The following is a 23,895-nucleotide window of genomic DNA, read 5'->3' on the forward strand; positions in this document are numbered from 1 at the left end:
TGTAGCCTATATAGACCTGCTTTAAAAGACATAAAAAAAAAAAAAACATTTAAATTGAAGAGTAAATAGCCTTTTGTTATCCTTGCAGCGCGTCAGTTATGCGGTAACATTGCGGGGCCAATTAATTGTAATTTTAATTTAATAATAAAAGTAACTTAATAATAATAGGCCTAATAAAAATAAGAATGTAACAGGCCTACATTAATTGGAAATGCCAAATCCTCTTAATATTGCCAATAATTGATGTTTTTGACAATATTTCTGGCTATCGTGGATACAAGTTCATCGTCTTTCGACGCAACCCAGCACGGGGAGTTATCGCGGGGCAGTACCGCTACGCCACTGGGCATCACGTTGCCTGTTACGTCTTGGGCTTCATTGTTGAGCGCAGTGACACTGAGAACATTATATTTCACACACTTTAAGCTCTTTTATTTTCCATATGTAATAGGATTAGTCCAACGAATCGTTCGGTTTGTAATGCTTACCGAACCGAAAGCCTCGCAGCCTACCGAACGGTTTAATACGAATACGTGTATCGTTACACCCCTAATATGACATAAAAAAAAAAAAAACATTTAAATTGAAGAGTAAATAGCCTTTTGTTATCCTTGCAGCGCGTCAGTTATGCGGTAACATTGCGGGGCCAATTAATTGTAATTTTAATTTAATAATAAAAGTAACTTAATAATAATAGGCCTAATAAAAATAAGAATGTAACAGGCCTACATTAATTGGAAATGCCAAATCCTCTTAATATTGCCAATAATTGATGTTTTTGACAATATTTCTGGCTATCGTGGATACAAGTTCATCGTCTTTCGACGCAACCCAGCACGGGGAGTTATCGCGGGGCAGTACCGCTACGCCACTGGGCATCACGTTGCCTGTTACGTCTTGGGCTTCATTGTTGAGCGCAGTGACACTGAGAACATTATATTTCACACACTTTAAGCTCTTTTATTTTCCATATGTAATAGGATTAGTCCAACGAATCGTTCGGTTTGTAATGCTTACCGAACCGAAAGCCTCGCAGCCTACCGAACGGTTTAATACGAATACGTGTATCGTTACACCCCTAATATCTATAGTGCATACAATATGAACATATGTATAATTAATGCATACGCCTCACACTTCACTAATGTCAGGAATGCGATCTCACAATGAATCCCTGATGTATTTGAAACTTTAAGCAATATTTACAGTAAGATTTCACTGTGCTGTGAATTTCAACGTACCGTGCCGCTGTGGGCCGTGTGAGCATGAACACTGCTGGTCTGAGAGACACTGAGCTGGACCCATGGAAAGAGAAGAGCACTGGGGTGTTCATAAAGGTTGTGATTGGGCGTCAAGAAAGATCTAACCAGAAGAGAGCGCTCAAGTGACGTTCAAGTGCAAAATCGCTAATCACAACTCCTTCAGATCCAAACTCTCAAAATATGTTTGACGGACTTTGGTGGTTTGGTGGTCAGTTTAAAACGAAGAAATGGATATTATCGCTGTTGCATAGCTCAGTGGGATGTCCATGGTCAGTGCCCAAAATAAATGCATCCCAGTCAAAATAGACAAATGCCTTGGTTATCTAAAGGCATTCATCTCCTTTTTGAACAACAGTTGAAAGTGTCTGGCTAAGAGGATTTTTTTTAAATGTAAATCACCTTTTATGTAAATAACGTTATCCTAGAAGAATGAACTTGGAACATCCCATGGTTCCTATCATTAGCATAAGGCTAAGAGATTGGCAGTGCTAATAAGTGCTGGGGCAGAGCCTCTGTTAAACAGTGGCAGGAGATTGTTGCTTATCCAGGAAGCAAGGCAATAAGTTTATCATGCAATATGAGCTAAAAATTTGCAAGTATATTAAAGTGCCTAGACTATTCTTGCATAGACATTTTGAGCGCAGCTATAAGTTACTACTTTTTTGCTTGAGGGAGTCAGTAATTATTAGGAGGACTAGAGGACAAGGCCTAATCCTCTAGGTGAAAAAATTCAGACTCACAAATGGAGTTTAGATATCAGACTGGGTTAAGAGGTAAACAGGCTTCAACAAGTCCCCCTTCTGCTCACTTACAGGGGGATTACTAATAAAAAAAAAGTCTACTTAAAGAAAAACCTCAAAAACAGAATGAGATCCTGTAAGGCACATGAGAATACACCAACAGTTCTCAAAAATTGAACAACTCCCAGAGAAAACATGAAGAGGTCAAGGGAAGTCATCTCCGACAGGACAGGAGGAGGGTGCGTTCAATAACAAGGTGATGTCCGAACAAATGTATGTGAGGGGAGAACAGTTACAACTAAGAAATGTGACGTCTGAGCGAGAAAACATAAAACTTCTGTTTCTTCTGCTGTGATGGCTGAGTCTCAGAGGAGCTTCTGGAGAGCATCTCCTCACACACAGCATCAGACAAGGAAAACACTCAAGAACGGATGGAAAACAGGTCTTTGCTATTCCAAAAAGGAGTGCGAGGAGTCCTCTGCCGCTCACAGCTCTGATTTCTCTGTAAGAGGCTGTATTTCAGAGGGATCATCCTGAGGGAAGACCACATAACACAACTTCTGCCCCAGATAGGTGACTCTCTCTGAAAAACACGTACATTTACAGATGTCAGATGGTTTTTCATTGCAGAGTGCTAACAAAACAATGCAAAGCAGTTTTGGTTGGTCTTACTCACCCACAGCACTGGAAATCCAGTGTGGTTTGTTCTTCCACTGCACTCCAATGAAGTAAATGGGGACTCCGGTGAGCATGATCACCAGCCCCATACCACACACCACTGGCTCTGAGTACAGACTGAAGCCCAGTAACACTGCCCAGAACACTAGATAGCTGCAAGGGACCAACAAGTTTACCTGCGCGAAGTTAGAGAAGAAGAGGGAGGTGAATACCACCTGAACACTAACCAGTCAATCTAAATCAATCTTCCTGATGAGGTCTGTAGGTGGCGATTGAAGTACCTTGATGGGTCGGACCAGTCTGGGTTTCTTCCATCTGTAGTACAGCAGCCCAGCTATAGTTACTCCATATGAGAGGTAGTTTATAAATGACACATAGTTTATCAGGTTATGTGTGTCCCCGATGCACAGGATCAGTATGGTCGCTGTACACTACGGAGAACAAGAGAGAAGGACATGTTGTATGCTTCAGTTCTCAATCTTTTTGACTCAAAGGCCCCCACTGTCCAACACAATATTCGAAGGCCCATATTGGCAATAGATATTTTCTCTGGTATTTCTTATGTAATTCTGACATTTTCAACCCATCCAGGTATTTTTAAGCAAATTTTAAGATATTGCTTAAAAAACTGGAAACAGCAAGGAATGGAAATGCCAATATGCGCATAAAATCGTAAAATGTGCAAAAAAACGTGTATGTTCTCAATTTAGGCGGATAATTTCTTTATCCAATGAGATGTGTTTCCACCATTGTGAAAAAACAACGATGGAAACAAATTCACAGAATAGATTCCTTGATGCGCAACAAAAAACATCATGTGACTTTGCTTCCACAGATCACATGATTGGATAACTGAACTAACAAGCACACTGATCTCATTGTACACCATCTCAAATGTTATTTTAATCATTTTGAAATGCCTGAGCCAAAGTCTATCATCCAAATGATTTGGTATAATCACCTCTTATACAGGAAATATGAGCCATAGGCCTCCCTGTTTGCAGCAACTTATATTGATACTTTGCACAAGTTTCCAAGAAAGTGACAAATCTGTTCTTTTGAACAAATGAGATGGAAACAGTGCTTTATTTGCAAATGATTTATGCAATATTCAAATTTTCCTGCACAAGTTAAATAAATGGAAACATAGCTAATGATTATTTATTTAATTTACCAAGATTAATTTTGTGATTCCAGAATATTTAATATTCTAATTCTAAAGTTCTTTGATAAAAACATTGTTATTGAGGGGGAAAATATGAATCTCAGTTTAAATATTGACTTTTTTAGCAAATTATATTTGATGTTTAATATAAGTCCTGATTGAGAACCACTTGTCTTATGTGAATCAAAAAGTAAAAAAAAAATATATATATATATACACTTCCAAAAGTACTTTTAAATCATACTCTCACCATAAACGATGTTTTGGGACATATTTTAATCTCTCTTTAAATCTAATCAATCTTTAATCTTTAATCGATCTTTAAATGTGCTTGATCTGAGTCATTGAATGTTGATGTCAAGCAAATCTGTTAAGTACAAACAGGCTTTTCCCAAATGTTTCAACTGGACAGTTATTTTCTTGTAAAAGGGGCACATAACTAGCAATGTTTAAACCCTGTTTTACTACTGTGGTTGACTGACAGGTGAGTAGGCAGTCCTTCACTGTTGTCCGGAACACAACAGGACAGATTAGCTGGCGTTTATACAACAAATTCAATACAATCACATGAATTTTCTATTACCTCTAAATGTGGTTTGTGTGATCTGTACACAAAACATTATGGACCCCATTTAGACCTGAATCAGATCAACCAAATCATGCAGACTGAAAGCAGTGTTGTGTTGCATGTGCTGTGTGTGCGAATAGCTCTTTCTCTCTCACACAAACGAGTAGGGCAGGGATTGGTGTGCAGCTCTTAAGGTGGATCATAGCCAGCAGGTAGGGCAGGTGACCCTCTCTGGCGCCTGAGAAACACAACCTGTGGAGGATGGACAATGAAGCCAGTTTTAGTTTGAAGTTTTAAGGGTTACTGTATTAAGCCAGTTTATACTCAAATGTTTCTTTACCTAGAAGATGTAAACAAGTATCCGTTGATCCCTCCAAAGGTGGAAAGAGCCACAGAGATGGGCATCACCCAGGAGAACACTCCTAGCAGCTTTTCTCCAAATGTCTGCAACACAACACACAAAAAACAGATGCTAATTTATCAAAGCACCTAATAGATGGTACGTTGTTTTAGCAGAATAAGCCAAAAGAGATCAGAGAAACTCACCACAGCGACAGCGTTCGACTCCAGCAGCTCTTGAGGGGACATGGAGGAGAAGTACGCAATGTTGGTGAGAGTATAGACGAGCGTCACCAGGGGGATGGAGATGTAGATTGCACGTGGAAGGTTCCTAGAATAGAAACCACACCATAAAATATATGCTGTAAGAGTTACCTAAGGTACTGTATTTTAAGTATCATTTGTTATGTACATACTATAATGCATACTTTTAGTTCAAGAGAAGGTGCCTAGGCAGTACCAACATGTTTGATATGAAACAGTATTATTTTACTATCATTTTTATATTATATCAATTTATAAGCAATTTTACTTCAACTTATTTCAGTTAGAATCTAAGGCTCTTAAGTTCTAATTTTAGTAGTTTTAGTTACCAATAACAACACTGTATAGTAGATGTAAAATAACAGATTTTCATTTAAGTACATTCCTGTAGCAGAATAAATATATGTAAAACGTGTAGACAAAAAGTGGGGCAGAACTATTTATAGTGGGGCAAAACTGAACTGAAGTTTAAAATCAGTGAAAATCAAGTAGGTAAAAATAAAAGAATTAATTTACATAGGTCCTACATATATACACTAATAACTAATAAACCAGGGCTGTCCAAACTCGGTCCTGGAGGGCCGGTGTCCTGCAGAGTTTAGCTCCAACCCTAATTAAACACACCTGAACCAGCTAATCAAGCTCTTACTAGGCATAGAAACTTCCAGTCAGGTGTGTTGAGGCAAGTTGGAGCTAAACTCTGCAGGACACCGGCCCTCCAGGACAGAGTTTGGACAGCCCTGTAATAAACTATTAAATATAAGTAATGAATATGTACACATACCTCTTAGAGAGCAGATTGGTTAATGTCCAGATTAATTGGCAACATTTTTGCTCAGAGTTTTTGCATCTTTTTGTTGACTGTCTTTTAATTCGTTGCCCAGATTATTCTTGAGAAAACATGACTAGTCTTTGGCAACAGAAGCTCTGTTTCTGCCATCCAAACGTGCTTGAAACACAGAAAGCATCTCAAATGGCCACGAAATAATCCTTTCTGTGACCTATTTTGTGCATTTCCGACAACTTGAGCACTTTTGAGTCTGGTTTGGAATCTGTGAACAATACGGTACTTGAAGCTACACGACATGAATGTATTATGCAGATTACAATAATTTTTTGTTTAACTAGTGGCTGCTTTTATTTATACGGTTGCTGTATTTATTGTCACTTGGTGATTGAAGGTATTTGTCAGTTATTTGCAATTTGGTGATTGAAAGCTTCTTTTACATAGGCTTACGGTCACTGTGGTTTGTGTGTTAAACAAGGTCCATGCATGCGTTCCTGTTTGTGCACTTTGCTGTGCAGCTGTTGTTCAACTGCATTTTGTTAACGGAGAACAAAGAATATTTACTCTGTAGTAACCATACTAAAACACGTACATCTCCTCACCAGGCCCCCCAGGCACATTGGGGCCCCAGGCGTCTGCCTCTATTGCCTGTTAGATGGGCCGGCCATGATTGTTACAGACTTTAAAAGACTTACTTGCGAGGCTCAACCACCTCTTCAGTGACGTAGTTCAGGAAGTTCCATCCACTGTAGGCAAATGAGGCCTGCAGGAAGGCCAGAGCAATCTGCCCCACTGATGGATCCTTTATGAACTCAAACGCTGTTTGGGGCTCCAATGCATCATAGTGTCCTAGAGAGAAAATACAGAAAATATGCTTATGACCTCAGGGTTGTACCTGTAGCATAAAACGCTGTATATTTCAGATGCTCTTGGGAATAATCTGTTCATATTCATCTTGACACTCAAGTGTCAACAATTTAATTTCATTATTCCACTAGATACTCAAAGCCTCCAAAAAGCCTTTCTCTCTCCTGTCACTCAAGTGTGAAACTGCACTGCTTAGCTCTCTCGTTTACTCAATTCTTTCTCTTGTCAGTTCAGGGAATGCCTCCAGACAAGCTCGCTAAATAAAAAGTAAAATCTTCCCATAATAGGTCATAGCCATTACCTGCAACTCTAGACCCAGGACAGTACACAACAGAGCATGACAAAGCACCACTGCTTTATTGTAACAGCACTCAGTTGTTTAAAAAGTCACACAAAGTTCACATCGTTAAAACTATTCTGCAAATTGTGGCTAAAATTGCCATTTTGCTACAGTCTTAGCTTAGTTTGTTTGTGAACTGCCTAAAGTAAATGAGTCAGCTTTATAATGTATTGCAACACTATCAAAACATCTTAATAAGCTAACAGTTTCTGATTCAATTAACTAAAGTTCATTCCGATGACTGTAAGTTTGAACCAATTAGATAATGCAAAATAAAGGTTTTAATAGTGAGTTTTCTAAAGGCTGGAATGCAATACACAACTTTTTCGGTTTGGAACGACTTGAAATTCTGGTAGTTGTGTAGTGCATGGTGTCCAGTTTTTCTCTGTAGTAAGGTGACACGTTCTGCACAGGATTTCTAAATTGCCTAAAATAACCAGGTGTTGACTGTTTGCACTGCGTCGATCGATCATTGTATGACATCAAACCGCAAGAGCTAGAGAGAAGAGCAGACAGCTCCTTATGCTTTCGAATCGCTCTCGCATTACTTTGATGTCATACAACGATCAATCGGCACAGCGAAAACAACCAACACCTGGTTATTTTAGGCAATTTAGAAATCCTGTGCAGAACGTGTCTCTGGGAAGTGGCACGTCTGGTCACCTTACTCTGTAGCCATTTCCAAAGTCGGCAAGTGTATGATGTCTGATATCGGCAAGTGTTTTAAAATCTGTTTAGATTTTAAAAGTTGTGTAGTGCAGCCCTAAAGGTCATTGGTTCAAGTTTTAGATGGGGTGATTTTATTGTGCCCTTACGCAAAGCACTTAACTGCAGGGAGTAAATCACTTTGAACAAGTAAGTATCAGGGGTGCGATTCCCTGAAAGCATCTATGGTCGCAAGTTCCATCTTCACCAGTAGAGTTCAATGGAATTAACAGCCATAGTTAGCTAACGATGCTTTTAAGCCATGCACCCCTGCTTCGTAACACATAATACAAGATCTACCACTAGATGTCACTATTGAAAAAAATTGGAGTTAAAGGAATGGTTTTCCCCAAAACCTGCAGAAGAATAAACAACATCAGGGAGAGTTAATAATGACAGAATTTTTATTTATTCATGAGATGTTAGCATATTCCAAGAGGGTTTACGCTTTAGAAGAGATGGGTTTAGATGGGTTTCTCTCTTTTTCAAAATAGCCTATTATTTGTTTGTTTACTAGATTATTTCAGTGGACTGTGCCCACTCAAGGTGCATCTTTTGCTTTTTATTCATTAGATAACAGGCAACTGGTCTGTTTAGGCTGACAGCAGCTGGCTTTAATGTTGGGAGTGTTTGATGATTCATGGCATTCAACTGTGGAAATTATTCACAGATGTGAGTTTATCAAACTCTTCTCCTTTCTCTACTTTGCCTATTGCTTATTTTTCACTTTTATCTCTTAACTTCACTGTCTGCTTCTGTGGGTTACATACTTAGCAATATCATTGGGAATATATAAAGTTTTTTTTTTCATCATATTTTGGACTGAATGCATCTGTACATATGCACACTTTGTTCAGGAAACACGTTACATTGCTTATCTGTGCTACAGTTTGGCCTATCAACTGAAAGGGAAGAAAATCAATACAGTATAGAATTGTGATACAGTTAATGTTTAATAATTAATGTCACTGCACATTTATATAATTTAAGATGCTTTACATACTGCATCGATTTTAATGTTAGACAGCACAGACTTAGTTTTTTCAGATAGAGTAGCATGTTTCATTTAAGACAACGGCTGGCAAGAACACAAGTGTAAAGTGTAATTGACACACCTTTGGCAATCTGGATCATTCCCACTATAATGATGAGGACAAGGGCTAGCAGTTTCCCCACAGTGAAAATATCCTGGATCCGTGTCCCCCAGCGCACACTGGAGCAGTTCACCCAAGTCAGGAACACTGTAAACACACACACAGTGATCACACAGTTATTCATTCACATATTCCAAACTCACAGTTTTACTTTTTTTTTTTAGATGTTTTAACAAAACTCTTAAGTGTCATGGGGACAAATCAGGTTGTGACACAGCAATGGAAGCAGTGTGATTTTGTTGGCAGAGCAGCACTAACTGGTCACATTGTCCATTTTTATTAGTTTAAAGAGGGGAAATAAAGATCAGATGTAACTTATTTTACTGCTGCACGCAAAACACTAACCCATTCATGGCTAAGTGGTTCTCGACTAATGGCTGGGGCCCACTCAGCAAACTTCCAAGGGAACCTCAAGATAATTGAATAATTTAAAATAAGACAAAGTACACATTAAAATCAGCTAAAACAACTAAAAATCTTATTTTATTTCAGCTTCTCTGCTACTTTATTTTGGTCTTGGAATATCTTATAGTGTGATTTATAGACCTGAAAACAAAAATAAAAAATCAACTTACTAAAATCTTAAAACTCTGTGGGCAGTTTTTATAATAAACATAAACTCAGAAATAAACAAATGTCCCTTTTCATGGTAGTTCAATGAACCATACACAATTATTGAACATGCACCTTTGAAACATTACTAAAGACACTTACGGTTTACAGGCAATATGCAACGAAGGTCACAGTTATATTCATTTAGGACATTAAAGAGACCTATCTACTGACTCTGAAAAACACCAGAAGAAAGATGTTCCTGATCACCTGTGTGAACATGCCATAGACCTGCTGCAGGGAGGCATGAGGACTGCAGATGTAGCCAGAGCAATAAACTGCAATGTCTGTAATGTACAATGCATAAGACAGGAAGATCAGCTAATCGTCTTTGCAGTGGAAAACCATGTGTATCCAAATGGCTTGTTGGAAGAGTGGGTAACATCTCACAGCAAGAACTGGCAAATCTGGTGCAGTCCATGAGGATGAGATACACTGTAGTAGTTAAAGCAGACCAGATAAACCAGATAAACCAGATACTCTGCCAATTTTGACTCGTTAATCCATTTCTGTTTATCAAATGCTTGCGAGACTTTAATTCAGTTTACGTCTCAGTTGTTGAACTCTTTTTTTTACACATGTTAAGAAATTTGCTGGAAATAAAAGCAGTTGAATGTGGGAGGATGTTTATAGTTATGCTTGTCAAGCTCTAAAATATTTAATCAGGTAAAAATTGTAAATCACTAATGACTTGAAAAATAATGCAAATGCATTGGTTAAAAAGAATGGGAGCCTTGAAAAACATGCAGCTTTTAAAACTTTAGGAATCCTGAAATGCAATTTACAGAAACTAGAAGTGTCAGGTCTTCAAATATTGTTGTAAACAATGAAGGGCCTCGGAGTCAAAAGGCTGACAGCTACTTCTCTAACCGAAGTCAATTTTAGTGCAGAGGTATAGTTACCTCATATCACTCTACTTGGATACCTGTAAGGTAACCATAGATTGATACGATTGATTTGATATCTTTATGCATTACAATTGGGACTTCTTTGGAAAGAAAAAAAGAGTACTTTATCAAGGGGCATCAATACAAAGCAGACTAAAGCTGACAGATTAAAAAAGTAAAACTACACTATACATTCACGGACGGAAGTACAGGCGTTAGAGGCCATTGCTTGTCTGTACATCTGTGTTTGAGGTTAGTGGCTTCTGTGTTGAGCCGCATTGTGTAACAGCTCCGGTGTAGATCCGGTACATAGAGGTCCGTCTCCAGGGCTTGATGGCACAGTATACCCAGGCATGCCGAGGCAGACACTGGGCAAAGGGGAGACGGGTTACCCACACTCATCCATCAATGGCCGGAATTACCCGCCCACACACGCAAACACATGCGGGGCATCTGTCAGACCCCCCTAGACAAACAGCTTCCGATGCCCCACAACAAAACGGCCCAGATGCCAGCTGAATTTTTGGCAAGAGTAGGCAGTCGACAAGAGCGACTCATGGCCTGCAAACTAACAGCTAACCTGCACAACTTCATCAGCTCGTGTGATCCTGAGCTCAGTACACACCACCTGTCAACCTTCATGCCCAGACAGCATTCAGTGAATCTTATTTCTTGAAGATAGTACCGCAGTCCTTAACTAAGATAAAAGTACAACTCCAAAGTGCATCCAAATGTATTTTTCATATTTTTTCAGAAAAAAAATTATTCATATGTTGATTGTATTACAATGGTTCTTTCTTGGTTCAATGTGATTAAAGCAATATGCCTCAAGAGTCACTGTGATTTTTTCCACAGGTTTAGGTGTTCTTAGGCACCTTAAAATGACAGAAATAGCAGTATGATCAAAGCCACAATGTTCAAGTCATAGTTACATTTATTAGTAATAATAATCTGAATTGACAATTTTGCCAGTTTACGGTAGCCAGGCAACATAGCAACTTATATAAGAGATACAAGAATATTGTTCTCATGTTGTTCTAAACTTATATGACTTTTTGTATGCACGTATAATTAATCATAATAATGTGGTGACAGGTGTTATCCATTTTATACGATAGGTTTCAGAGCACTACAGTGTTTGCCATGAGTTTTGTTTCCTCTTGTTTGGCTTTAACGGATCTGACTCCAGCTCCTTCTGGTTTTGTATCACAGTGCAGAAGTGACTAAGGGTGGCCAAATGAAGTTAAATGAACACAAAGCTAATGAGAGGAGAATTCTAATGAAGTGCTAACAGCCTTTAAATCTGCCAAAATACAACCACTCACTTCAAACCCCCGAGAGGGGCATCCCTCTGCAGCTAATTGACCGATAAAGCCAACAAAAGATGCACTAAATACACAAAAATGTGCAAAACACTGCAACCCTCTGTGGCCAAAGCCTGAAATAAGTGTTTTTCATGTTTACTCAGTGTTGAAATTGGCAGGCTTTTTAAACAGTTTTCTTTAAAAAAAATACATTAATTTAAAAAAATGAAGTGACCAGCATATGTGGGAACTTCTTAAAATGCTTGAAAAAGCATTGTTTTATTTCATCTATTTGATGGTATTTTGATTTTCTATTGTCTCTTCACTTCTTAGGCAGGATTTATGTATTTATAAATGTTTTTGAAATAATATTACATACATGAGCAACAAGAGCTGAGTCACATGAACAGATCTTTCAATCTCTGGAGTGTGTGGCCTTTACAGAAGAAGCTTTCCACACACTCATAAACTAATAAAAAGGTACAAAGCATTAGAACAGTAAACTACCTGTCATTAAAGATACAGTTCTAAAAATGTAATGTGGCACACATATTTTTTCCAAGTCAAATGAGAGATTGAGTTGAATTGAATTATGCAGGTTAATGCAGGTTAGATGCTCTGCAAAGGTCTCTTGTGTTTGTTTGTGTGTCCAGACCAGCAGGAGCTGTGTGGGGGTATCTCTCTGTGTGTAATCTGACTGCAGCAGACAGAGCTTGTGACATTCATTCAGAACATTCAGAAGGGGAGGGCAAATGTAACACATGGTGCAATATAGACAAATTCTCACACAATGCAACTAAGAACGCTCACTCGCACATAACTAGGGGTTCATGCAAAGGTTTCCAAATGCATCAGTTTACCATTAAAAATATCCACTGCTGCATCAACACAGACATCTAGAAAAAATAATGTACAAGCTAGGGTTGTGTATTTACAGAGCATGTTCCTGAATTTCAATAATCAATTGTTGTATTTGCCATTGCATTTGATATACAGTATATTTAATCAAATATCTTTCATTTTTTAGAGAATGGTGAAAGAACACTTAATTTCCCACCAATTCACAAATATTGCTGTCAATATTTATTTTAGATTTTATTATTAAAAAATTTACGTAGTTACTTTTGTGTAGTTATAACTTTTGTGTTACTTTTGCTTTTTTTTTTTTTTTGAGTTGCAATCCAGTAAATCTCATGTCATTATACAAAACAAATTTGCTGTGGGCATGCCCACTTCAATTCACATTCCAACTATGAACTGAAAGGGAGCCATTATTTTTACAATGCAAGGGGCATTTTTGTGGAAACCGTATGTGAAAAATCGGTGCTAAGTGTATGAAGACCTTAGGTGTTTTCCTGAGGTGTTTGAATGTCTCATCTTATTTCAGGGTATTTACTTGGTCTAAAGGTTAATGGCAGACAGTGGGAGGGTGTGCGTTAGAACTGTGCCCTTCCTAAGCATGACTCACACACTCCAAGCGGCTTATCAAAAGATCATAATTTACTCCTCATTTGTCAGGTTTAACGGCATTTTAGCGCATTCACAAAGTCCCGCCTCTATGCTCTTGTCCATCAAAGAGCATTGGGGTAACTAGGGCAACCGCAAGGTCCCCAAACAATACACAATACAGAGGAGACGCCCACATGTTCTGCCGGCTCAAAGCCTGGCACCATTACGGAGTCTGACGCCACACAGCCTGAGGGTCAGGTGCCCTAATACCACGACATCGATACCAACCCCACCCGGCTATCCAGACCCAAACAAATGCGTTCCCCGAATTTCTGGCTAATCGGAAGAGAGCGCAGTGATTTGGGATGCAGGTCTAGCATCCTTTGATAGGGCACATACATGAGGTATCTTCCTTAAATAGAGCCACTGGCCCTCGTCACTGTGCTCTTTGGAGTATGTCTGACTCAAAGCTTTCGTTCGCTGTTCATCAGGACAGATTCTGGATTCTGCTGCCAAAAATAGGGATGGATGGCTCAACTCAGCCAGCACTGTCATTAGGACCACTGCCCTCACTTTGACACACCCCCAGTACTCCTTCCTAGGAGACCCTGTCCAGATCTGACAGGTCCAAACTAGCTGAGTCACGGGGCTCTTCTGAATCAAACACACATACACACACGCATAGACATACATTTGACTGGTTTATCTCCACCAGCTCCAAAAATATCCTGCCACGTGCCCACCAGGGTTAAGTACTAGGATCAAGATTGAAGTGGTATATATACACACAAGGGAGTGATTGAGAAAGAGAGAAAGACAGAATGAAGGACAAAGTAGACTCATCATGACTATGTCTAAAAGTCAGAATTCAATTGTGAATGCACTAGGGGTGCACTATACAGTATGTCGACACCATATTAAAGGTTTTTTAATTAACAGCATTGATGGATATTGGATTTATAATTGCTAATGCTCATTACCTCTATTTTTACATTAAGATTACCTTTGCTGTCATCAAATACTCACTAAAGAGCCTCTTTAAAAACACTAACAATTTAATAACAATCCCCACAACCCTACAGAGGATAAGCGGTTTGGAAAATGAGTGGATGGATCGATTACACGTAATCTTCTGGAAATCTTCAAGTATCATTTTTTTTCATTTAATACCAGTAATTTGTATGTGTTTTTTTTATCAGACTATTAATTATCAGACAAAATTTTAATAACGGTGCATCCCTAGTATTCACTGCATTTATACGGTATATAGTGATTTGCTATATCTAGAAAATTGTAATTAAGCAGTCATCATAAGACAGTAGTACCAAATCAGAGCTGACCTGCTAAAGCAGAAGACTGCATTATTACTAATGGTGTGTGCTTTACTCACAGACACAGGTGGTTGAGAGGAGCCGGGTGGCGATGTATGGAGGCAGACAGTCAGGGAAGGCAGGCTGCAGCACATAGTTGGAGAAGGTGAGCGCAATCACAGCCAGAGTTGTTGGGTACATGATCAACACAGCACTCCACAGCAACAAGAACCTGTGAAAACATAAACAGATGGCCATCTTTATCATCACCAATACAAAACAGTTAGTGTTGCATCTGAGCGAGCAAGTAAAACACATGTGAATCTCCCCAAGGAGAAGTTCCCACAAACTGAGACATCCACATTGATATTTAGGTATTTGACACTTTCTTCCAAAGCAATATTGCATCTGTTCATGCATTTCCTGGGAATCGAACCAATGACCTTGGCATTGTTAGTGCCATGCTCTACTGTTTGAGACAGGCTGAATCTTTTAGTGTTTTCAAATCTGCTCTTAAAACCTACTTTTTCAGAATAGCTTTTAAGTGATTTCTTTGTGTCATGTGTATGTTGTTTATTTTGCTTTTTTTTAAATGTTATTATTCTTATTATTATTGCCATTATTTTTATTTTACCTCTTTTTATTCTGTGTAAAGCGCTTTGAGATGTACCTTTTAAAGACGCTATAGAAAATAAAGTTTATTATTATTATTATTATACATGAATGCTCTGGAGGGCAACAATAGACCTACCCCACCAGTCCCCCGAAGATCTCAGTGACGTATGAGTAGTCTCCACCTGATTTGGGGATGGTGACACCCAACTCGGCATAGCAAAGAGATCCCAAGGCACATATCCCTCCTCCTAGAACCCACACGATGAGTGAGAACCCCACACTGCCTGCATGATCTAGAACCCCCTTTGGAGAGATGAAGATCCCTGAGCCAATGATGTTGCCTGAAAAAAACAAAAGAATAAGAAATAGGTTGTTTAGTCTTCATATATTGTTCAGTCTAAAATAAAACTACATTACTGGACTAAATTTTGAGCCCTTCGCCTCAGGACATGATTGGTTTTCTGTATCAGAAATAAATAGACATACAAAATCTTATTGCCATTTTCTCCAATTAGAGCATTTTAAAGAGTTTATTTGCACAAAGTGCATGGGAATATTTAATTGAGATGTTAATGATGCTGCAATCTTGTTGGGTTTTTTTCAGTGCAAGACAATGTGTTCTAAAAGATCTGTTCTCGCAGCTGTCAAAACGCTGCTGCACATTCCAGGCAAACAGACACGAAAAATAAGATCAACAATGTTAGAGTCAACATCAGTTGCGAAATCTGAGATGAGAGTCCAGTATTCAGAAAAAGGTGAATGTTCTGCATCACTGCATATACATCTTAGTCACGCCACCCAGAGCATATGCAGTGCCTGAATGATTACGCCTCAGGAAACTTAAACAAAAGAGTTTCAAGTATATGAGGCTCAGCCACAGCTATGGGCCGAAGCATTATGTAATCCTTTTGGGTTCTCTCTTTGTCTGCGGGTGTTCACATGAAATAGAATTTGGTAGTATTGTGAGTGGATGTGAATGTTTGCTTCCAGCGCCTCAGAAGAACTGCATAGAGAATAAGGCAATGAAGTTGATGAGACAGAGCCCAGCGCATCTCAAAAACACTCAAGTCAAATGAGGCTCAAAGCTCCTGAATAAAGTTCATGGGGTCACACTACACCACACTTGACTCTGACTGGTCATGCAACTCACAACATAACAAAACAATGTCCGCTTGGCTGATTTACAGAAGTATTAACTCCGCCTTGTGCAGTGGTGGAAAGAATACTAAAAAATTGTACTTAAAATAAACAAAATATTGCTACTTAAGGAAAAATGTAACTTGAGTACAAGTAAAAGTACTGAAAAATATGACTCAAGTAAGAGTAAACAAGTAGTTTGCTGAAAAAGTACTCAAGTTACTGCATTATCTATTTTTACCTAAAACGAGGCGATGTGAGCATTATGAAGCATTAAATATTTTCATGCAATCCCTTACGAAACAAAAATATATGGTAATATACTGCAAAATATAATGCGATATATTACACAATACATTTCCATATATTGGAAACTAGTGCTTATATTTTTCAATATACAGCAATATATGCATTGACAATATATGGCTATATATATTGATACATACAAATATATTTAGAAATGAAGACAAAAATATTAATTGTTTGATCCTTTATTGAGTATATATTGCACATAGATGTTTCCATATAAATGTGAATGTATGTACACACATATGCACACATTCACTGAATGAGTTACAGCAGATTTCTAGTTCCCAGCATGCTTTGCTTCTGACTGTTAAAGGAGAGTAAAAATTGTAAAACTAAGTGTTATTTCATGTGTTTTTGCTCAATATAGGGGGATATCTGTTAGTATTTAATGTTATATTATTTTGAAATGTAAAAGTGTTTCTGGTATGTGTAAGTTTGTGAGGTCACCATTGTGCAGAAGAGTAAAGCCTGTGGTCAGGATGACGATTGGCCAAACACCATTAAATTATATGTGACCCTGGAGCACAAAACCAGTCTTAAAGGGGTCATATGATGTGATTTCAAGTTTTCCTTTCTCTTTGGAGTGTTACAAGCTGATTGTGCATAGATAAGATCCCTGAAGTTGCAAAGACTAAAGTCTCAAAACCAAAGAGATATTCTTTATTTAGTATGAGAGGGTGTGCTTATGCTATTGTAAACTAGCTATATTTTAAAATATGAAACATGTATGTCATAAATGATTGTTAAATATAAGAACTATATATTTCCATATATGTGTGTATATACTGCATGAGTAAATATGTTTAATATATTTTTACACATGCAGTACCATATTTTATCTATATATTATAAAGTATATTACTGAATATAAAATTACATATATTGTGATATATGAGTAAATATATTGTCACATATTTTTTAATATATGAAAAGCTGCAATTCCTTATGTATTATTAAATATATTGTAATATATTTACACAATATATTATTCTGTATAATTTTTAATATACCATTATGTTGTTTAATATATTGATCATTCATATATTAGGAAATATATTTTCTTTGCGTAAGGGATGTCCGTTTTACAAGAATTGCGATTCCATTTGTGTTTTGTCAGGTTAGAGAGTGAAAACGCAAATGGTACAGCAAGAATTGAATTTGGATTGTGTCACTATTTATACGTCCACATTTGAAAATACAATTTGCAGTTCCTTTTGAAAATAGTCCAGATTATCCTTCCATACGAGTCCGACCTGTCTGTTTTTGCCTGAAGCTCAGGGCTCCACCCCAGTAGTTTGAAAAGTGTCCGTCAAATGACAGCTTTTTTTGTACTTTCTACTTTGGTGAAAAATTAAAATAGTGAAGTTGAATACTTTATTTTTATTCAACTCAAGTAAAAGTAAAAGTACAATTAAATTTTACTCAAGAAAGTAGAAAAAACTGAAAGATGTACAAAAGTATTTGAAATTAGTTACTTTCCTTCTCTTGCCTTGTGCCAGTTCCAAAATTTACCAACAGTGTTGTCACTGGATATTTAATCATTTTTTGTTCTTAAAACTTTGTCAACTTTAAGTAAATACTGTCTAAATATAGTGTTCATGTCATTTGCTGTCATTAAATTGCGGTGTATATCATCATGATTTCAGGCCATTTGTTACTCTGCTCTCTAGATATGGGTATTGACATCGGCTATTGACAAACTAATTTCAGTCAACCACTAATTTAATTAAAGTTTAACTCTAAAGAATTGATAAGGGTAAATGAGGTTTCACTGTGTCCACATTACTTAATGAAGAAAATAAACTACACTGGCAAAAAAAAATGTGTTAAGTAACAGATCAAATTTGTCATTGACCTTGAGTAATATCAGGAGGACATTCTAAAACAGAGAAACTTTCCCATGGTCAGCCTTACCCGTAAAGCCACTAAACCATAAACATAACTGAAATCTACAGCTGCACCTGTATGTTGATGTTCCACAGGGAAACCAACCTCAAAAAAGGAACCACCTTCACCTGATCGTACTACAGTAAGAGCAAGGCCATAATCAAACAGTTAACATTATATCTTAATCTTAACCTTAATCCCCTTAATCTTGTTTATATATCTCTATAAAAAGTAAAACCTCGTGTGAACTGTACCTTTTATCCCGGACAACAATGGTGGAAACCTACATTAGCTTTTTTTGTAGCTAATTCTTTAAAGTACGTTCCTATATTGAAACTGACTATAAAAAATAAAAATATGCCAAGAAATATTCGCTGGAGTAAAAAGTGTGACTACTAATCTCCTTGATACTATAGGGCTGATATAAGGCTTCAGGAAGAACAGCCAAATATCACTGTTATGAGAGACACAACACATTTCAAATAAAATTAACAAAATACAAAGGCATAGTGTCAGTCTTTTTAAAGCTTCCATTAGATGACCTTCATCTGAACAACAAAATATCTCGTGCTGTTTTATTGAAGATCATCAGCTCACATTTCAATGAATAGTTTACATTAAAACACTGTAAAATGTATTGTATACATTGAATATACATACACACTGAGGATTATTCATTGGATGGATGTGCCTAGCACACTAATATAAGGTTATAAGGTGTGTGTGTATATATATATATATAAAAGGTTAATATAAGGATAAAAATGTTGTCTAAAGTTTTTTACTTGTGTTTAATTTTGAGGATGCTATATACGGTAGCCTACATAAGAAAATCTGAATCTGAATGGTCCCTCATTTAATCTTATACCATGATTTACTGACTACAGAGAACATTTACATCTTGCGGTGTGTGTAATCCTACAGATAGATGACATCCATAACACGAGACATTTGTGTTTGCAGTACGATTTGGCTTAGTCTGCACGAAAGTCTACACTTCCGCCTACTTTAATTCTATATTTTCCACTGCAGTGTATATAGCAATGGAGTCTTATATGGTGGGGTTGTTCAGGGCACGTGAAGGACACAGTGTAGTGGGTTGTAGCCACGTAAGCGCAGAGTTGAGTTTCAGGCCGTTTCTCTTCCTCAATGATGCAATCCGCGCTCTGATGAACAGAGTCTGATGGATACTACTGTAAGTAGAGGCATGGCACGAGACGCTCTTCTCTACGGAAACCAAGCAATGCTTGGACTGTTGTCCTAACAAAGTAAGACAGCCGTACAGTGTGACGATATAAGTTTTGAGACCTGGTTTTTAATACTTTATTTTTCACCACAAACGCTCGACATTTAGAGCGAAGCGCATTTCTGATAGCAGATGTGGAATGATATCATTAAAGATTAGGAATATGAAAGAGTGAGGGCTGAAGATATATAGCAGAAAGAGAAACAGAGAGTGATAAAATGACAGACAAAGGAACATGCCGAGAGAAAGTTGAAGCTGGTTAGAGCGCACGCGGTGGTATATTAAAAATAAGGAAACATCTCACCTATAATTATGGCGCACGCGCTCAAAAGACCTATTTCTTTTTTGAGAGTCACTCTGTCCTTAGATCCACTTTGGTTTCCTCCGGAGTCTAACATCTTCTGTTGCTCCGTTTTCGCGCAGTTTCTCCGGTTCGTTTCGGTTCCATCCATTTGTGCGGCTGTTCAAGAAAACTGCATCTGTATCCGCGCCCGGTCTCATATAGCGAGGTGATGCAGGACGCAAGGCGCTCACGCATGCGCAGAACTCCTGCTGCCTGCCTCCATAGAGATCAACAGGTTGTGCTGTGCGCTGGCACGTGCTCACCTGCACCACACGCGAACAAAGAGCTAGACACCTGTGTGGCATTGCAGCACCTCAGTATCACAGCATTGAGTGTCCAGTTGTATTAGGGTTGAGTGTGGGTTCTCAGGAACGGTTGGAAAAACAGTGGTATTGTACACAGGTTTCAGAGTTGTTCTTAGAGCTAATTGTATGTATACTTTTACTTTAATGTGTGACTGCCTGTATGTAGGTCCGTGACAGAGTGTGTCTCTAAATGGTTAGTTCACATATAACATTTTATGTTCTTTTTAATTTAGCCAAAAAAAAAAAAAAATCATCCAAATTATCCTGCAGTTTAACAAATATACAAGTAGGCCTACAAATATCCATTTATTCTCAGTATTAATAATAGCCTAACTACATGTACAAATAATATAAAACCAAAAATGATATTTTACTTTAATTATAGCACTTCCCACCACAACCCACTGCTAAAACCTGTGTCATGCTTTCACTCACACTGTTCTTGCATTCGATCCTGTGGCATGACTTCAGTACAGGTATACCTTTACCTAGACCTTTAGTTGGCAGTGCCACCCACTCTTTCCGATCTGTGGGGAGTTGATGTGGTTTTATGGGTGTTAGGAGTGATCTCAAATGCCTTTACATTGTTTCAATATATGTACTCATGTGTGTTCATGGATTTATGTTGAAGTGGTGTGATATGACGGTATGGACTTTCAGTCTGACTCTGTTTTCCATTGCTGTACAAATTAAATAAAAATGTGCATACACATCATTGTGAATGGTCTTGAGACAGTTGAGAGCATGAAATCAAAGTGCTCAAAAAGATCAAGCACTGGTTTAATTGGTTTGGATTAAGATATGTTTAACTTGAAAATGGTGCAGGAATAATTCAAAAAATGGTTGCAGTCTAGTTACATCGGGTCAATATATTATGAAAGCCTGGTTACCTTTAATTACATTTAGAGGTTTGGACACACTAATCTGAATGTATGTTTTTTATGATCTGAAAAAAAACTATTTATAAAGGTTTAAATGTTTAAAATGATTCTGTATGGATTTGATATAAATGGGTACTTTTAAGAGACAAAAATATAGGTTTATCTGGGTATTTTTGTCACTACACTACGTGTATTATTTTTTTCTAAAATAATATTAAAAAAAAAAACTTTTGACTGGTAGTGTATATTCATCATATTTTTGCTCAGCCATTGATTTGAATGACTAGGCCCGCATGGAAACTTCTGCACTATCTGTGGGGAAAATTTGTGCAAAATATTTCAGTATGAAGAAATTTATTAAACAGAGATTAAAATATTTAAAATGAGCCAAAAAAAAAATTCCATACACAATGTGTAGAACAGTGAAATTCTGTGAAAATAACCTTTGCACTCATATTCTGTGTGGGCCTTTTAATGACTCATTCCATCTCTCCCCCTCTCATTCTCTTTACTGAACGTAAGTGATCTCTCTAGAGCAGGAAGTGTAAGTTCATCTTCATTTTCGAAAAAAAAAAATGAAGAAATATTAGTCATCATTAAACAAACTCTCCTCACTTCTCTAGACCTGATTTGATACATTCATGCCTTTTCTTTGTGAGTGAGTGGAAAACAAAAGAAATCCCAAAAGATCCTGTACATTGTGGATGTGGCCCTCTTGTGACTGAGTGTGTGTAAGGTGATTCTGACTCTGATGGGGTACAATGACACCTGAACAACAAATTATTCTCTTTAGACTGATCAGCTTGTACACGTTGAGATCTTTTGTAAAATGAATGTCTTAATGATCTCTTATTAATTAGTCATTTGTTATACAAATAGTATAAAAATTTAATTATTTCAGCCCTCTAATTAAATAAATTAGATAGATTAAATAAAGATGAAAATAGAGTGTCAAATATGAAGAGTAAAATCAATAATTAATTTTTTATAATATATTGATAATGTAATGACAGAAACAATAAAACAATGCTGAGAAATCACTGTTACTCAAATGATAATGTACAGTACATTCTGTGCTGTTTGTTCACTGAACTGAATTTGCTTTGCAAATGTGTGATCTGTAAACTTTGGATATTCCACAAAATGAGTGAAGACTAAGAGTAGTTTAAAAAAAAAACCTGGAAATTAAGAGGGTTTTATAAGCCCATAAAGCAAACCAATGCAAGGTGAACATGAGGAAAAAATAAAACACAGACAGGACACTGTGTGTGTGTGATGGAGAGGAGTAGTCAGCCTGTAAACAAACATATCATAGCATTTGAAGACACTCTCATTCTGAATCACCAACTCATGGGAGTCTGTGAGGACAGAAGCTCCACCCCATTCTGAAATATACAGTGGTCTTTTCTCTCTCCTTCAGGTTTAATTAAACCTATAGAGCTTATAGTAATTAAAATATTTTCCAATAATTAAATACAATAAAAAAAAACATATTACTTCATATACATTTTAAAGACTCTATAGTAGAGACTGTAAAAACTTCAGAGTATCACCAGTAGAGCAATCATTTGGACATACAGAGTGGAAACCTTTATTCAACCGTCATGGAAAAATTTTTGCAGGCGTCTAAACTGAATAGCTCTATCTCCAGATATGGTTCACGATTTGAGCCAACTGATGGAAAAAAAAGCAGAATGCATTTTTCCCTCTTGGCTTTTCCATCCTCTTAGCAGTTTTAAGTGAATATACAGGGGCTGTTTAATGGTTGAGACACTTCCTGAACTCTAATAGTCTAGATTGCCAGTACAGAATGCATCTGTGCTTGGGAGACTGGTGGACCCAACGATTCTGTCATCAATCACTTTGTCTAATGTTCAATGTAGCTGGTGTGCTCTTTCACACACAAACACTCTCACCCATACATGCTCACTTCCATACACACGGACACACATGCACACACACATTAATTATACAATCACAACGTTCTATGCCAACCCCATTCTCACAAACACACACACACAATTTTGTTTTTCTTAACAGACCAAATAGGAATCCTTGAAATTTTACTCCGATCACTTCACTGCCTCGAACGGTCTGCCATTATGGATCACAAAACATAATTTGTCCAGTGAGCAACAAAAGTTCTTGGGGTGAGGTCTATGGCAGCATAGCAACTAAACTCTGCACCAGCCATGAGCGCTTCTCTGTTTCCACTGATCTGAGGTCAGTTTAACATGACATTTCTCACTCTCAGCCCATTCAGAGCAGGAAAAGCACTGCCTCACACTCAGCTTTGTGCCTAACCGAATAGAGGAGAGAAATGAGCGGAAACCTGTTGTTGTAAAAGTCATTCAGGCTCAGAGGAGGAACTCCTCTCTCTAAAAGTAGTTCGGCCTCCTTTACAATAGTTGACAGATAGTCACTCTCACTCACAAACACGTTCTGACTGATTATTTTTGGGTAAAAATGGTCATATTTGCTCATGTTTTGTATTAACATGGGTTGACTTTTTACTGCACATTAACATTTAAGTATTTTTTATTATTCAACCCTCTACATTGCGAGTAAATCACTCGCATATGCGGCTAAATCTTCACTCTGGCGACTAAATTATGTCTAATATTAGCCAATTGCTAATAAATTCTCAGATTTTACTCGCCAGTGTGTGAGTTGGAGGCTACGTTTAAGTTTAGCTCAGATATATTTTCACTCGCCGAACACTCTCTGACTGAGCGCATCAG

At 37.6% G+C, this 23,895-nt stretch overlaps 1 protein-coding gene across 1 annotated transcript; it reads right to left on the reverse strand.

The window, feature by feature from the left end:
* Positions 1-1,030: 1,030 nt before the first annotated feature.
* slc7a10a (solute carrier family 7 member 10a) lies at positions 1,031-20,109 on the reverse strand. The gene is made up of 11 exons (XM_016530741.1): positions 19,930-20,109; positions 15,183-15,387; positions 14,512-14,663; positions 8,831-8,956; positions 6,499-6,652; positions 4,960-5,083; positions 4,754-4,857; positions 4,569-4,665; positions 2,962-3,111; positions 2,679-2,856; positions 1,031-2,585 (listed from the first exon to the last, which is right to left on the reverse strand). Exons 1-11 carry the CDS (start codon positions 20,075-20,077, stop codon positions 2,488-2,490), a joined length of 1,536 nt encoding a protein of 511 aa, XP_016386227.1. The 5' UTR covers positions 20,078-20,109; the 3' UTR covers positions 1,031-2,487.
* Between the last annotated feature and the right edge of the window lie 3,786 nt (positions 20,110-23,895).

Source organism: Sinocyclocheilus rhinocerous, unplaced genomic scaffold, assembly GCF_001515625.1.
Source record: "Sinocyclocheilus rhinocerous isolate Xijiao unplaced genomic scaffold, SAMN03320098_v1.1 scaffold1115, whole genome shotgun sequence".
Taxonomy (NCBI): domain Eukaryota; kingdom Metazoa; phylum Chordata; class Actinopteri; order Cypriniformes; family Cyprinidae; genus Sinocyclocheilus; species Sinocyclocheilus rhinocerous.

What these genes read in the sequence shown, in the direction of transcription:
- slc7a10a (XM_016530741.1), bottom strand. Translation starts at nt 20,077, where the DNA reads ATGGATGGAACCGAAACGAACCGGAGAAACTGCGCGAAAACGGAGCAA. An exon ending in GAGGTGGTTGAGCCTCGCAA is followed by an intron (nt 5,084 to 6,498) that starts GTAAGTCTTTTA and finishes TTTCTATTCTAG; the next exon opens with GAACCTTCCACGTGCAATCT. An exon ending in CTGGATTTCCAGTGCTGTGG is followed by an intron (nt 2,586 to 2,678) that starts GTGAGTAAGACC and finishes CGTGTTTTTCAG; the next exon opens with AGAGAGTCACCTATCTGGGG.